This window comes from Phocoena phocoena, chromosome 9, assembly GCF_963924675.1.
Source record: "Phocoena phocoena chromosome 9, mPhoPho1.1, whole genome shotgun sequence".
Classification (NCBI taxonomy): Eukaryota; Metazoa; Chordata; class Mammalia; order Artiodactyla; family Phocoenidae; genus Phocoena; species Phocoena phocoena.
In genome coordinates, this window is record NC_089227.1 from 12,979,811 (window position 1) to 12,997,712 (window position 17,902).

The following is a 17,902-nucleotide window of genomic DNA, read 5'->3' on the forward strand; positions in this document are numbered from 1 at the left end:
ATGAAAACCATTGCTAGAGCACAGGATACCTCAAGCTCAGAAATAACATAAGAAATAAGTAGGTTAGGGACTTCCCTGGTGGTCCAGTGGTTGAGAATCCGCCTTCCAATGCAGGGGACGCAGGTTCGATCCCTGGTCGGGGAACTAAGATCCCACATGCCGCAGAGCAACTAAGCCTGTGCGCCTCAACTACTGAGCATGTGAGCCACAACTAGAGAGCCTACGTGCCACAGCTACAGAGCCCATGTGCTCTGGATTCCGAACGCCACAACTAGACAGCCCGCACGCCACAACTAGAGAGAGGAGCCCACGCACCACAACGAAAGATCCCGCATGCCTCAACAAAGATCCCACGTCCTGCAACTGAGACCCCACACAGCCAAAAATAAAATAAATAAATATTTTTTCAAAAAGAACCACTTATTTAAAAAAAAAAAAAGATGGGGGAAGACTATTGTGCTTGTTTTTCAGTAGAACATCTCTGAAAGGATGCAAAAGAAAAGTGATACCATTGACTGTCTCTGAGAAGCGGGTGAATTGAGGACAGAGGGAAGGAGATTTACATTGTAAACTCAGATACAGAGTGACAAAGACAAACCTGGTTATTATATAGAGAGCTCTCTTTCACTCTTAAAAGAGTCCTGATTTGTATGATAAATTATATAGTCAACATACTTGTTTCTTGTAGATTTAGCATTATGTGAATGTATCACCTCTTCAAAAATACAATACAGTGCCTTTGGATAGCAATGTAAGACTATTTTCCTTTTGTGTAATTGTTTGTGTGTCCTTAGCTTTTAAAGGGGGAGATAAATATCTAAGAAGCATCGCTTGTAAACTTGATGTAATCCATCCTGCACATATGGACCAAACTAATCTTAGGAAGCACAGCTTTCATCATGTCACTCCCTTTCTGAAAAACCTCCCTAACTTCACTGTGAGCAAATAACATCTCAATTTCTTTGCTTGACCTTGAAGACTTTCCAAAGCATGGCCTTAATCAAGTTTCCCCCACTACTCTGAAACTTTAACTCTCTGCTCTTCCATGGCTGGCCTATTGCTCTTCTCTAGGTATGCCTGATTCCTTTCTACTTCCCTATCTGTGTTCACTCTGCGATCTCTACTAGGAATGCCTCAATCCATCTGAATCCTATTCACCTTTCCAGGTACCGTTCAACTCAAATCCCACCACTTTTCTGAAATCCCACTCTGAGCCACATTTATATTTTACTTGTAGTAAGTTATAGTAATTTCTCTCCAACAGATTCCATGTAGGCCATAAATTAGATTTTGAAGATTTTATTTTAAATTAAAAAAAAAATTGAAGAGCATCTGTTATACGGGGCACAAGGACATAAAGTTGAATAAGACGCTTTCCCTACCCTGGAAGTTCTCACAGAAATAGCTGACAACTGGCACTATACCCCCTTGCCCTCACACATCTACCCCTCTTGGCTGCTTGCAAAAAACTTACCTCATTGTCAGCATCACATATGCAGACACACACACACCCAAACACTCACCCACACACATACACACACATTCCCCAGCCCCAGGCCTCTAGGATCATGAAACTCAAGGGCTTTCAAAGGCTGTTTATTCCCAAGAAAGGATTAGAAACTCTCTATCTTACAGTTCTCTATATTGCCTGCTACCTAATGCTCCACTTAATTTTATGCAGTTTTCTATCATTTTCTAACTTTCCATGAGTATGCATCTAATCTAGTCAATCAAATTATTACTTATAGAGTAACTTATTAAATTCTTTATGGTATGTAAAACAATACTATTCACATATGGTCAATACATCTTTTTCATTGATTGATATAATTCTTGATGTTTAAATGTAAGGTGAATTATTACTTAGAACATGTATTACATATGTCTGAGTCATTTACTTTCCAGAATCTCTCATACTCATTGGTTTCATTCTCAATACCCTCTCCATATTCCCTATGCATTAAAAAAATTAGATAGATGATAGACAGACAGATAGATAGATAGATAGATGATATCCCTTTTGAGTAATAACTGGTTAGCATAGAGACATGAACATAAAAAATAATGGAACATAATTTTATTTGGAGCACAAGACTCTAATTTAAACATAATATATAGACCTTAACAAGTCATTAACTTCTGTCAGAGTCCATGCAAAGGGATTTTTAATAATAACACCTCTCATAATGTTTCCAAGTGCGATCTGCAACCATCTCCATCAGAAGCGCTTGGGGCCATCATTAAATATGCATATTTGTGGGCTCTACCCACAAATCAGTATCTCTGAGGGTGGAGCTGAGGAATCTACAGATATACCACGCAACTGCTGACTCTTATGGGTACTACATTACATTATACATGTTTATACTTTTATATTCTATAAAAGACATTTATTTTCTCTTTACAATATCTGGAAGAGGAGCTGTGTGAACATCACTTCCAGATGCACTTCATCGAAAGAGAGAAGCTATACGATATGTTCCAGATCACATAGCACAGTGCCAAGTATTCATTTATTCATTCATTCAGCATTTATTTATTGAGTGCTTAGAAAGTGCCAGGCTCTGTTCTAGGCAATGAGATACCGCAGTGAGCAAGCAAAGACCATGGTCTTATGAGGCTTATGCCCTCCTGGTGCCCCTTTTAGGCAGCCAGGTAAACATTACACAGGAGTGAATGAGATACAGCCAGGCCTCCAGACTCTTAGTTGACTGCTTTCTCACTCCACCAAATGGTCTATTCACTACAGTGCAACGTATCATATCAATAGTAAGCATAAGCAAGATGCAAATACAATAAAAATCAGGCTTCATTCTTCAGGCAGCATGGAGAGTGGCTATAGTACAGAAGGTACTATATATAGCTAGAAGATGTAAAGCAGACTGGGTTCAATGTATGGCTTTAGCATTTTACATACCTGGGCACCCTGTACAAGTTACCTAAGCCCTTAAGCTTCAGTTACAGAATTTATCAATACCTACACCTGGAAGGATCAATGTAAGAATGAAAACATAAAAGCATATGGAAAATATCAAGCATGGGTCTAGCACAGTGTACGTACTCAACGTCAGTTCTCTTTTCTCCGTTATCAAATCTGAATTTTATCCAACAATACCACAGCATTACCTAAAAGGCTAGATTTTAGATTTAGTTGGAGGTAACTGTAACTAGTTTGCTTAAATCTCATCATAAAGACTACTTTCATAGATTTTATCCTATATTACACATTTAGCTGATGCCCCTTTGGGATAAAAATAATATTATGAGTCCACTATAGAAAAACCATGCATTTTGAGTTTTCTCATCATAATAATAGTCTATACTTTGGAAACATCACTCATTTTCCAGGCAGAAATATATTAGATCATCACTAAAAATATGTATATATGATAATGTATCTTTCCATCTCTTCAAACTCTTAACTAATATAGTAGGTCCATAAACAATAAGTTCCCTGCATCTCCAACCTCACTCTTCCCCTTCTTTGCTAGCTCATAATAATCCAATGAGACTAGCTCCTCAAACCCACCAGACTCTCCAGCATTTAGATGTCATGCATGGTGCTGCCCTAGAGTCACCAGGTTAGTGCTTAATTGCATCCCACCTTAAATATCTGGCCCTCAGAGAAGCCTTTCCTGACCAACCATCCTGACAACATTAGGCTGCACTGAATAGGGTGAGGAAGCCTGGGTTCCAATCAGTCATCTGACAACATGGAGTTATGCTACAGCACAAATACACAGCTGGGCCGGTAGATAAAACTTCATACGCAACATGATATAACTGGCAACAGTGCATCTGCATTAGCTGGTTAAAAATATCAGCCAGGGCTCTCAGAAGTGATCCCTCCTGTGGAACTTCTGCTGAGAGGCTTGGTGAACTGTCATATACTGCTGGTATCAGGGGGAAACAACTCCTTAAAGGGGGATTCCCAGCATGGGCTGATTCTCTTCAGGCTGCTTTTATCCTTTGCTGTCAAACCACATTCTGCAGAATCTCTGGAAGTATTAAAATGGCCTGAGGCACACTGTTATATACGTCAGTAGCATCCTGTACTCTTCTTTAGAGCTCTTTTTACTTGTTTAATATTTCTTTTCTGTTAATGTTTGTCTTCTCCATTTAAGGACCGTGCCTACCTGTTGCCTGTTTAATTCCCAGTAACTGCCATAGTAGCCAGCATACAGAGGATTCCCTCTGTATATGTACAATAACCATTCATTGGGTGGATGAATTGAGAAGTGAGAGATGTGTCCGTGTGAAAGAAGCCGAGTTTATTTAATGTAATACACGTGAAGTACCTAAAATAATGCTTGGCATATAGTAAGCATGCAATTAGTGTTGTTGTTATTTGTTAACCAGAACAAAAATCTCCTGAGGATAATACAAGAGGTGAGTTACTGACTGATAAATAATATGGTTGAGCACACGCTGTGTGGTTATCCCTGTCAGAATATAGCGCAGTGTACTAAAGGAGTAAGCTTTCACCTCATCTACCTCAGGTGTTTTTGAGTTAATTCATTTTAATATTTGAATATACAAATTTAAAAGTCCCATATCTTTGCACATATTCACAATTGAGTACAATGCTATTAAATAAAACCACCCACTCACAAAAATAATGTCTTGACCATATAAGTATCTCTATGGGAAAGAGCAAAGAGATATATATCCATGCTTCATTCTCTCAATGGACAGAAAGAAAATTGGTGCCCTTGAATATTGTAAGGAAAAGCCACACATTCTTTCTAAGACTTGTGAAAATGAAACAAAGAAAGTACAAAAGACCATATATTTTAAGTCACTGAAATCCCTACTCTAAAATAATAAAAAGAAGTAAAATCTTTTTACTTGAGGTCATTCTGCCTCATTTTATCCCAACACTGCAGCAATATTTCCTGAAGAATTAACTGAAGAAAGTGGTTCAGGGAAGGAATACCTACTGGAAAAAGTTTTTTAAGGCTATCAGTCTAATTTGTTTTGGAAGTGGATTTTTTTAGTATTTTTATTTACTAAGCTTTCACTTTTTTTTTACTTTATTTAACGGCATGTTTAGTTTTCCCCAAGAGTCCATTTTCTAAGAGTCTTTGATCTAACCATCCACATTTTGGTCGTCTATATACTTTTTGGGAACTTCTTATCACCAATGGAGAAGGAATGTGGTTATAAAATCAAATAATTCTTTCACTGTCAGAATCTAATGCATTAACAATCAGACACAACTATGTCCGAGAATTAAGTAACAAATTTAAAAATAAACAACCACTTATAATACTCCAGAGGGAAAAAGAAACCCTCCACTATGTATATACATCAAATGAAAGTACTCTGGTAGAAATGGACATCTGCGGACTAGTCTAGTCAACCATTCTACTTCACACGCGGAATATTCCTAAGTCACACAAAGGTGACTTTACTAAGCTTGAATGATATAATACATATGGAAAATGTGTTCTCCACTTGATCTATTGCTTCTTGCTAAAAAGGTTGTTCTTTTCCATGGGGCCATAATGACATTAAGCCTCAAGTACATTCATAATAAACATTTCCATTTTTAACATCATTCACTTTCCGTGGTTTTTTCCTAAAATTAACTCATGTTTAAGCCTATGGGGTTAGTAAAGATGAAAATCTCTTTGGAATAAATAGGGGGAAAAATATGAATATTCTAAAGAAGGATACCTACCTCAGGCCCTGTGATGTGCATCAGACCAGAAACAGCAGAGGCAACAGCATCGTACCCAGCTCGTTGAGACAGTGGACCTGTCTGACCATACCCTAAGACAACAAGAATAGACATATTCAGCACCACCCAGGGAGAGCAACAGTACAATAGTGTGTTAAAACCATCTGTATCCAGAAATCCTACAGCATTTTGTTACTATTAGGTCTATACTACCCCTTGAAGGAGGCTGTAAAATTTAATTATGGTGTTATACCGCAGAAGGTTGCAAACTGGTGACTCGTGGGCCAGATCCCCATTGTACAAATGTTTTGTCTGGCCTGAAGAGTGTTTTGAAATGTTTTTACTTAGTTTCCAACATTTAAAGATCAGGAGATAGCACATAATATACAAATTTCTGGCTTTTCTTGAAAAACCAGAAAATACATTCAAAACTCGGCTCACATCCTCACATGGCAATAATCAATTAGAGTTGAGTAATAGTTCTTCCCTTTACACAGGGCATAAATTCTCCAATTTGCCACACTCTACACCCCTCCTTAATCCTTTATGCTTCAGTCTGATTCAATCATTAACTGACCTTCCAGACTCCAATAGGTACTTGCTACTCCTGCTGTATACAAAACAATATACAAAGTAAAACAAAACAATGTCTCCCTAGGTTCTATTTACATATTTTTTCAAGTATGCAAACAAAATATAAATGATAATTTAAAATTTGAACATAAATAGAATACATCTCCTGCCAGTGCTTTTTAGGATTACAAAGAGAAGGTGAAGGTGTCACTTTTTGTTGCCATCAGCAAAAATTAAAAGAACATAAAGGGACTTCCCTGGTGGTCCAGTGGTTAAGACTCCATATCCCCAATGCAGGGGGCCCAGGTTCAATCCCTGGTCAAGGAACTAGATCCCGCATGCCGCAACAAAGTCCCAGCGCAGCCAAATAAATAAATAAATATTTTTAAAAGAAAAGAAAAGAAAAGAACATAAAAATATTTTATCCTGCTCTCCTCAGTCCTGGTGCTTACTGTTGGATAATAAAGGTTATATGAGGAGCTATATAACTCTGTCTCCAAATCCCATATATTTTGCTTGCTTCTCCAGCAACCTGGAACACTCTCTCTCTATTTCACTCCATATATGTACATACCTCACATCCTCCAACTCTGCACTGAAATGTCTCCTTATTAGAGAGGTCTTCCCTGAAGAACTTTTATGGAAGATCACTCTCACTTTTCACTCTTAAGCCCCCTTACCTCATTATATTTGACTTCACACCTCTTATCACCACAAGGTATATAATATAGTTTATTTATTTTCTGTATCCTCCCTACTCAAAGGTATGCTCTAGAGAGTTTTTTTCTATTTAATTTACTGCTGTATTGCCAGCATCTAGAATAGAATTCAGTAACGGTTACCAAATGAATAAATGAATGAATACTGGTTATATAAAAACAATTATCTTTAAAAAACAAATTAATTAATAAAGAAACTAAAGAGGCTTTTATTCTGTTTTGTTTTCTTTTTGAACAAAATGATGATATAGGAGGCCAATTTCCTCCTCCCATGGACACAGTGCTTGTACAGCTACACACAAAGCACTTCTCTCTGAGAGAAATCTGGGAACTGAGAAACTAGATAAATCCAGATGAATGACTCCTATACATTGGGCAACAGAGACAATACCCATATCGAAACTGGTAGGAAAGGCTGAGACACTCTCATCATAAACCTCACTCCAGGCACAGAACCATACAATTAGGAGGAAAACCCAAACTCCCAGCTTCTCCCTGAGGAACAGGCAGTACGGACATCTAGTGTCCCAACCTTTAAGGCTCCCACCTGAGAAACAGTCCCCTAAAACTCCTATCTCTGATAGCCAGCATTCATGAGTCCTACAGGACTACAGCAAACAAAGAAGTTACTGATAGCATCATAAGCACTGAACACAACTATCCCCCCAGGTCTCAGGACTGAAGAAGCAGGGAAAACATCCATCTCCCAGTCTTTCCCTGGAAAGGGTTTGACTTCATACTTTACAAGCTGTTGCCTAAGGGTCTAGACACTAATTGACAACATCTAACTGATCCTACCTGGAACCTGAAAGAATCAGTGGGTGCTTACCCCACCTTCTCCATCCAGCTCACTCCAACAATAAAACCAGGTCACCATCATCTCTCTAGAAGGACCTTCTACACAAGGTCTTGTGCCCCACCTTTTGCAGCTACCGCCTGGGAGATGGGCCCCCAGATCACCTGGCTCTGACTGTCAACAGTGCTTGCAGTTAACAAGTCCCACTGGACTATAGCAAACAAATAAGCAGTTTGTAATGGGCTCAGGGCTCAGTGCAAGGGAGAATACAAAAAGCCTACCTCCCAGTTTCTCCCCAGAAAGTGCCTGATGGCATACTTTCCCAGCTGTTGCCTGAGGGTCTGGCTTCTAATCAGCCTGTATCTAAGTGCTGACTACAATCATCCCCTTTGGAACTTAGATGGGTCTTCTCATACCCTCAACTACTAAAAGGCATGAAGAAGGACAGTGGCTTGGACAGTCACAAAGGTTTGAGAGGCATCCAGGAGTTCAGGTTGTGCTGATTAACAGGATTTATCTCCTACACAAGAACATTCTCTCAAGACTGAAAGAGGTGCTGTTTAGTTAATGCATAAAAACCAACACAAGCATTCAAGGAAAATGAAGAAACAAGGGAATATGTTCCAAACAAGAGAACAATATAAATCTCCAGAAACCAACCTTAATGAAACAGAGAAAAGTGATTTACCTGACAGAGTTCAAAATAATGCTCAGAAAGATGCTCACAGAGGTCAGGAAAGCAATGCATGAACAAAGTGAGAATTTCAACAGAGACTGATGATATTACAAAGTACCAAACAGAAAGTACAGAGATAAAAAATAAAATAACTGAACTGAAAAATTCAATAGAAAGGTTCAACAGCAGACTAGATCAAGTGGAAGAAAGAGTCAGTGAATTAGAAGACAGAGCAGTGGAATACGTCCACTCAGTGAAGAAAAAATAAAAAAGGAGTGACGATAGCTTAAGAGACTTATAGCGCACTAAAAAATGGGCCAATATACACATTATAAGGATCCTAGAAGACAGGGGGGACCTTATTCAAAGAAATAATGGCTGAAAACTTCCCTAACCTGGGGGAAAAAAACAGACATCCAAATCTAGGCAGCCCAAGAAGTACCAAATATGATGAATCTAAAGAAATTCACACCCAGACATTATAATTAAATTGTCAAAGACAAAAACCTTAAAAGCAGCAACAGAAAAGCAACTTGTTACATACAAGGGAAACCTCATAAGATTATCAGTGGATTCTACAACAACCCTGCAGGTCAGAAGGCAGTGGGATGAGACATTCAAAGTGCTGAAAGGAAATAAAAAAGACTGCCAAACAAGAATACTCTACCCAACAAAACAGTCCTTCAGAATTGAAAGAGAAATAAAGAGGTTCCAGACAAACAAAAGCTGAAGGAATTTATCACCACTAATCTTACAAGACATGTTAAAGGGATTTCTTCAAGCTGAAACAAAAGGATGCTAATTAGTAACATTAAAACATGAAAGTATAAAACTCGCTGCTACAGATAAATATATGGTTAAATTCAGAATACTCGAATATTGTAATGGTGGTGGGTAAATCGCTTATAACTCTGGTATAAAGATTAAAATTAAAAATATTAACACCACCTATAACTACAATAATTTGTTAATGAATACACAATATTAAAAAGATTTAAATTGTGACATCAAAAACATCAAATGTTGGAGAATAGTGTAAAAATGTAGAATCTTCTTATACATTTGAAGTTAGGTTGTTAGGTCAGCTTAAAACAGACTATTTTAGCTATAAGATATTTTATGTAGCCTCATGGTAACACAGTGCAAAACCTATAGTAGATACACAAAAGAGAAAGTGAAAGAAATCTCAGCATTCCACTACAGAAAATCACAAAGAAAGAAAAACAACAGGGAAAGAAAGGAACAAAGAAATGACAAAACAACCAGAAAACAATTAACAAAATGGCAATAGTAAATCCATAACTATCAATAATTACTTTAAATGTACATGGACTAAATTTTCCAATCAAAAGACACAAAATGGCTAAATGGATAAAATGAACAAGACCCAAATATATGCTGCCTACAAGAGATTCACTTCAGCTTTAAGGACACAGACTGAAAGTGAAGGCATGGAAAAAGATACTCCATGAAAATGGAAACCAAAAGAAAGCAGAGGTATCTACTTATATCAGATAAGGTAGACTTTAGGACAGAGACTAAAATAAGAGACAAAGGTCTTTATATTGATATAATGATAAAAGGGTCAGTCTAACAAGAGGATATAACATTTGTAAATATTTATGCACCCAACAGAGAAGCACCTAGATATATAAAGCAAATATTAACAGACCTGAAGTGAGAAATAGACAGCAATACAATAACAGTAGGGTACTTCAATAACCCACTTTCAACAATGGCTAGATCATCTAAACAGAAAATAATAAGGAAATATTGGACTTAAACTACATGTTAAACCAGATGGATTTAACAAACATTTACAGAACATTCATCCATCAGCAGCAAAATACACATTTCTTCTCAAGCACACATGGAACTTCCTCAGAATAAATCATATGCCACAAAACAAGTCTTAATAAACTTAATAACACCAAAGTCATGTCAAGCATATTTTCTGACCACAATGGTATGAAACTAGAAATCAATTACAAGAAGAAAAGTAGAAAATTCACAAATATAGAGAGATTAAACAACATGTTACTGAACAACCAATGTGTCAAAGAAGGAATCAAAACATAAATCAAAAAATTCTTTCAGTCAAATGAAAATGGAAATACAACGTACCTAAATTATGGGATGCAGCAAAAGCAGTTCTAAGGGCAAAGTTCATATGATGAACTCCTACATCAAGAAACAAGAAAGATCTCCAATAAACAACCTAACTTTGTACCTAAAGTAACCAGAAAAACAAGAACAAATGAAGCCCAAAGTTAGTAGAAGGAAGAAAATATCAAAGAACAGAAAAGAAATAAATAAAAGAGAGACTAAAAATACAATAGAAAAGATCAATGAAACTAAGAGCTAGTTCTTTGAAAAGGTAAACAAAATTGGCAAACCTTTAGTTAGACTCACCAAAAAACGAGAGCAAGAACTCAAGTAAATAAAATCAGAAATGAAAGAGATGTTACAACTGACACCATAAATACAAAGAGTCAAAACAGACTACTATGAACAATTATACACCAACAAATTGGACAACCTAGGAGAAATGGATAGATTTCTAGAAACTCCAAGACTGAATCATGAAGAAACAGAAAATCTGAACAGACCAATTACTGGTAAGGAGATTAAGTCAGTAATCCAAAACCACCCAACAAACAAATGTCTAAGACCAGAGGCTTCACTAGTGAATTCTATGAAATATTTAAAGAATTTCTATTCCAGAGCAGCTAGTTTATAGCTGTAAAGGGCATCCTAGACCAGACTTCCAGTCTTGAACACAATGGCTTTTAAACCACCAGTGTCCCCAGCATAAAACAGGCCTCCAGGAGCAGAGAGAAGCTCCGCCGTAAGGCAGGAACACTAAGTGCTAGTGAACCACCTGCTATCTCAACAGGAAGTCAAGAGAATGAATTAGCTTCAGTCCATTCTAGGTAGAGAATATCAGGAGCTCAGGCTTCTGGCCAGGAGCCCAAATGCCTCAAATGAGACAAAGAGAAGCCCCTCACCCATCAGCACAACTCTAAATGAAGTCTTCTAAACAAAGGCCTGCAGGAAAACATGCTCAAAAAAACGAACAGTTTGCTAAATAAAAAGGCACCATAATACTTGCCTTGTGATACAAATTCTCTTGTTCAGCTTACAACAAGGGGGAGGCACAAATATCCTAATTACTTTAAATTACAGCTTCCAAGTATTTCTATTAAAGAGAAATATAAATAGTTACTCTCACAGAGGCAGTATGGCATAATGAATAAGAGGATGAGTTTTAGGATTGAAAAAAATCTGAATTGAAATTATAGCTCTGCTAACTACTAAATCTTCAACAATTCATTTAATCTCCCTGAGCCTCAATGTGCAGAGTATTCACATTTATCTCATAGATATATTATGAGGATTCAATTTGATAACACAGCATAAGCAAAGTACATTACACTGAGAGCTAAATATACTTAGTTAATAAATATGCACTGATTAATATACTAATAACATAGTAGCTTGCCCTTTCCACAAAATATTGAGAATAACAAAAATTGCCTTGAGGTATGTTTAAATGATGAGGAGAATAAATATTCTAAGCATTGCATTTATGTTGTTTAACAGCCCATTAAAATTGAAAGTTTTTGTACTTGGAAACTAGCACACGTTCATTTTAGAAAAGAAACTTGACAATAATAACATATTTTTGGTAATATGAGTCAAAAATTATTCCACCTTTCACCTTACACTTGACTTAACTACTTAAATACTGACAACCAATACCATAATCAACAAAGATTTATAACAATAAATTTAAAAATTTAAAACAGGAAACTGACATTACCAAAATGGTATTTTGCAAAGATTACTCTGGTGGCAATGTGAAGACTGAATCATTTATTAATAATTTAACAAAGAGCTGAAAAAATGGTAAGCACGGGATACAGATAGTTCTTTTTATTTTTAGTTTTACAATTCCAAAAAAGACCATGATCAAAATCCAAATTACAGAGGAAAAATTTAAGCATGTTAGTTCTATTTTATATTCAAGTAAGGGAGGTAAGGAAAACCAAGGAGGTTATGGAAAATCAGAGAGGAACATCTTTCTCTCTCTCTCCTCTCTCCTCTATCTCTCTCCACTACCCCACCCCCTTACTCACCCACATTCATTTTAAGGAGCAATCTCGCCATCTTGTGGCTCTTACGAACACTGACTATAAAGCAAAACTTGAACTTCCAGACATTAAGTAAAAAATGCAAGGGAAGGAAACTAAATGGAAAAGATTTCTTGTCTTTTAATATTTGCCCTGAATACCAGATGCTCTGCCCTGCCCACTCCTGGTTTCACTCATTTTTCTTCTTAATCATGTCTAACCTTTTGTTTTCCTTTTCTCCTTAACCAAAACAGGAGTATGTTTAAAGTTAGTATCATTCCAGCAGCTATAGAAACTCCAAAAATAGATTGTTTATCTGAAAGGAGAATAGAAGCAATAAAATATTTTACAGTAAATAATATAATCCTTCAAAATATATACAAATATCTGGACTTCCTTCCCTGATCATTTTCTAGTGTATAGATTGTTTCTGAATTAAAAGATTACGAACTCAATGCATTTTATTTTTAAAAAATATTTATTTGCTTATCTGTCCACTGAAAAGGCCTAGAAGCAAAGACTAACCCAGCAGCAGTGAGCGTCACCAGTATCCAGACGGTGGTCTCTAAATGCCATTTTCCACTAAAAGAAATTAAGATTCCTTGGGGAAATGGTTGATTACAGGATAGGGCAGAAAATGTACAAAATGCACCTGGAATATATTGTTATACCAGAAACCAAAGAAGCTATCAGACTATTAGTCATGTCAAGAGTATGCAGAAGCCAACTTAAAAAGGCCTCCACTGGCCAAAGATGGGACCATTTTGAGTATCAGTAAGGATAACAGCTGCAGTGGACTGAAACACAACAAATATGTTAAATTCTGTGAGTTCCTAATGATATTTTTTTAATCATTAGGAAGATACTAGGGAATAAATTCATTATTATGACAATTGGTGAATAGAAAGAATTTGCATCTATCCTGCCTTTCCTTAATGATCTATACTCAGGGTAATCAGACAGTTGATGAAGGGAACATTATTTTTCTGGAAGTGTTCCAATCAATATATGAAGAAGGAACGGCAGAATCAGGGTGTCATCATTTTGTAACTCCTAATGGATTAACAGATCTAGGCAATCACCATCAATGGCTGCTAATATCACAAACAAGAGCAACAGCCAGCCCATGTGCTCCAGGGGAACTACACACCACCTTCTATGACATATTATTGACCAAAAAAAAAAAAACCTCAAACCAAAATCTGAGCAAACCTATAGATATGTCAATTTGTAAATAATAACAAGGACAAAAATTAAACAACATGGGAATGTAATCAGCAAAATTCAACCTACCCAACAGGACAAAGTGGGTTTAAAAACAAATAAATTTTAAGAAAAAAGAGATTGAGAAGCAACTATAAATTAAAGGAGATTTAAGAGACATATCAATCAACCGCAATAATTAGACTTCATTTGGATCCCAATTCAAATTAACAAACTATAAAACGAAAGAGACAGAGAATTGGGAAAATCTGAACATCAACGGCATATCTGATGATATTAAGGAATTACAGGGTTTTTTTAATTTACATGTGATGACACTGGGTGTTTATGCTTTAAAAAGAGTCCTTTTCTTTTAAACATATTCTGAAATATTTAGAAATGAAATGATATTAAGTCTGAGATTTGCTTTTAAGTAATCAGGGGAGGGAGAATAGGTGGGGTTGTAGGCAAAATAAGATTGGCCATGAGTTGATAATTATTAAGCTGGATAATGTGCACCTCAAGAGCCATTATACTATTCATTCTACTTTTATGTAACCTTAAAATTTTCCACCACAAAATGCCAAAAAAGTAAATAAATTTAAGAATGGCATGCAAATTTCATTTTGTATGTCTAAAAGTACCCCAAGGAATATTAGAGCTGAACGGACCGGGGGCAAAAATTCTTGCTTTACAGATGAGAAAACTGAGGCCCACAGAGGTTAAGTGACTTGTCTAAAGTCATAAAGCCAGTCAATAGCAAAACTAGAACTAACACTGAAGTTTTCAGTTTCCCAACGTGGTTCTCCTTCATCTGAACAGGATGTCTGAAGACTCTTAGCCACTTTATACTTTATACTTTATAGGATTAATTCAGAAACAAATTCAAGACCCAGTCTCAATAAATGTTTTTGGTTTTTCTAATTTGCGTGCTTTGTTTTGTAGATATCTGCCTTATCATACCTTTTTCCTCCACTGTGACAATTAGAGACATTTAGTAAATGGGCCAAAGTTTCACATTCTTACGGCTTTTCACTCAACTTTTTCAATTGGCATTGTGAAAAACCTTCCTGTTGATCTGAAAGATTTCCCACAATCATACCTTGCGTTTAATAGGGTTTGTCCTTCTGTCACATGCATAATGATTTAGATTCTCACAGTCACACCCTGTTCTGGTGGATTATTTTTTCTTTTTCCCTCAGGTCTCAGATACAGCATTTTTAACTGTAAGATACGTACATTTCTACATGCAAGATTACAAAACTAACCTCAGCAGGATTCACTGAGATTCCTGTAAACCTCAATAGGGCAAGAGACCTCGCTGCAAACATGCTAACCAATCAAAACTAACACTTAACCAAGGACTCCATAAAGCAAGAGTGGCAATTTAGGGTGATGGCGGTAATAATAATGATAATAGTTAACATGTACAGAGCACTTGCTATGTTCTAGGAACTGTGCTGGTGCTTTGTATGTGTTATCTGATTTAAGTCTCACAAGAATTACATGAGGTAAATTTTATTATCCTATTTGAATTACTATTGAGAAGAATGAGGTTCTGAGAGATTAAGTGCCTTACCCAAGGTCACAAAGCTACTTGCTGTGATTCTGTAACTAATTATTGACGTTTTGACACTCATTACAATGTAACCATTTTTGGAAAATATTTCCATGAGTATTAATAGTTCATACATTGTTCAAAGACCAAAAATGTGACTAATATGGTTTGCTACCTCAATAACCTATGAAATTAGATCCCCCAATCTCTATCACAGAGAGGCAGCAAAATTGGTTGAATAATCGTACAGCACCTAAAACATCTGAAATACTACTAAGTATATGTTCCTAGTCAGAAAAGGCAAATAAATCTGTAAATTAAGCAGTATGACTACAATGCAGCAAAAAGAAGCATACTAAGAAAAAATGCTTATACTGATGATAGCTGGTAATACAGAATTACCACTTTTTTATGATATCCAATTTGATGATATTAATATTTAAAAATATATTTTGTTTGACAATTGCTTCTTATGCATACGTTTCATTTCCCCCAACTAGTTAGTATAACACTAAGCAGACAGTGGAAACTTAATAAATACTCATCAACTGACTGGTGCATATTTTTGTATTTTGTACTGTTTCACGCATGCCTATGAGATTCTTCACATAAACTATCAAAATAAATGTTTTTTTACAGGGCAGACTAGAGTAAGGGGTAACTGGGTGTCAAGATACTATCTTGCTTTTAATATACAGTGTGTTTTTTATGGAAAAGAAATAAAAAGTCTTCAAAACTCTCATCATCCGAACAGTCTACAGTTGCAAAAGCTTTGGTGATCATGCCAAAGCATCCCACTAAAAGTGACTTTAACTACATGCCCAATCATGTAAGTACACATACACACATACACACACACACACACACACACACACACACAGATTATCCTAAATCTCAGAAGACTTATTCAAATAGGAAGGGAAAAAACTATTTTAAATCACAATGATATAATGAAAATAAATTGCAGAATATGCCCTTAAATTAAGAATTCAAATATATTTTCATGGAATCTATTCGAAAGAAACTACTAGGAGTTACATCTACATTCCAAGAGTCAATATTTTGTACAAGATGAATGCAGCTCACATTCCGACAGATGCCCCATAAAATTATTAAAGAATAAAGAGAATTACCATTTTATATATTTTTCATTTTCAGGAGAAAAATCAAATTTTAAATTACATAAATATAAAACATGAGTAGATAAAATATGAGCAGAAAAGAAAATAAAAACCCAGCCAGACTCTCACATAAAACCAATTCCCTATAGCTGATTCCCACACTCCAAATAGCAGCACTACGTCAGCCTATGAAGGGACATTTTAGGCAAAGAACACAGAAATGTTCACTACTGACCTCTTTACAGAGACTAAACATCATCTCAAATCAAATCCAGATAAATGGATAACTCAACTGAGTAACAAATTAACAAGAATCACCTTTAGCCTTGTTCCACTGCCAAGAGAAAAGTACTCAATTAAGCACAGTCTACATCTTTATTTAATAGAGATCAATGAAAAAAAAAGAATAAAAGTGACCCAAGTAAGAATGATATCAAACAAAATCCAGTAATCTTTGAACTGCCCAAAGTTGGGAACAAAGTCTTTCCAAAAATGCAGACTTCTGAGTAAGCAGTGCTTCCTGAGTAAGCAAATACACATAGTTACACCAAAGCCAGAAACAGAGAAATAAATAACATGAAGCCAGGAAAAACAGTATAACATGTAATGGTGCTGGGTAAAATAATCACTTGCAGAATAAACTAATGGGTTTTAAAAGTTTGCAGTTATGAGCATATCTAGTGCTCAGATCTTGGTTCTTAAATACGATTCGCCCCTCAATGGAACCAGGGCTCCTTGGAGAAATGGTTAATTCCAGGCTTGGGGGAAGGGGTGTGGGAGAGGACCTAAATAAATGTGGAGTATCTTGTGCCAAAAATTAAGAAAGTGCTCAAAGGATGATAAGGACATATCAAAAATATACAGGGGATAGTTTGAAGGTGTTCCCACTGGCCAAATCTGGACAATTTGAGCATCAAAAATAAATCATGATAGTAAAGGATTGTAACTGATTGAATAACATATGAATAAAAGAGCCCAAACTGACATAAATAAATAAATAAATAAAGAGAGAGCTCTCCCTTGTAGTAAAAAAGGAAGTTCCTAAATGTAAAAGAAATGGTGGAATTAGAAAATCACTATTTAACATCATCATAATAATAGTAAACTCAGGCAAGAATCATCAATGTATGATAAAAACAGTGGAGACAGTTTGAGCAAGTAAGAGAATATTTACATAGTCTTAAAGTATAACCCCCCTGCCAACACTATATTCTTTTAACTATAACAGGTAAAACAATAACTTTACACTAGAGAAACCTAGCAGATACCATCTTTAACCCAATCATCAAAGTTACATTGCTAGCAATAGACAGCTTGCATTACCCGATACAATGCACTGAGAAGAACTCAGCATTACTTCTCTGGCATGACTATCAAAAGTACTTAACCTGAATCTACTCATAAGGAAACATCAGAAAAATCCAAATTGAGGAGCATTCT

General features: G+C 36.1%; 1 protein-coding gene across 1 annotated transcript in view; it reads right to left on the reverse strand.

Moving 5' to 3' along the window:
* The window catches only part of SUGCT (succinyl-CoA:glutarate-CoA transferase), a 684,446-nt gene that overhangs the window by 611,518 nt on the left and 55,026 nt on the right, over nucleotides 1-17,902 (reverse strand). Inside the window, exon 7 of the mRNA XM_065883542.1 lies at nucleotides 5,684-5,775. Coding sequence (XP_065739614.1) covers nucleotides 5,684-5,775 — 92 coding nt within the window. The remainder of the gene's footprint in view (nucleotides 1-5,683; nucleotides 5,776-17,902) is intronic.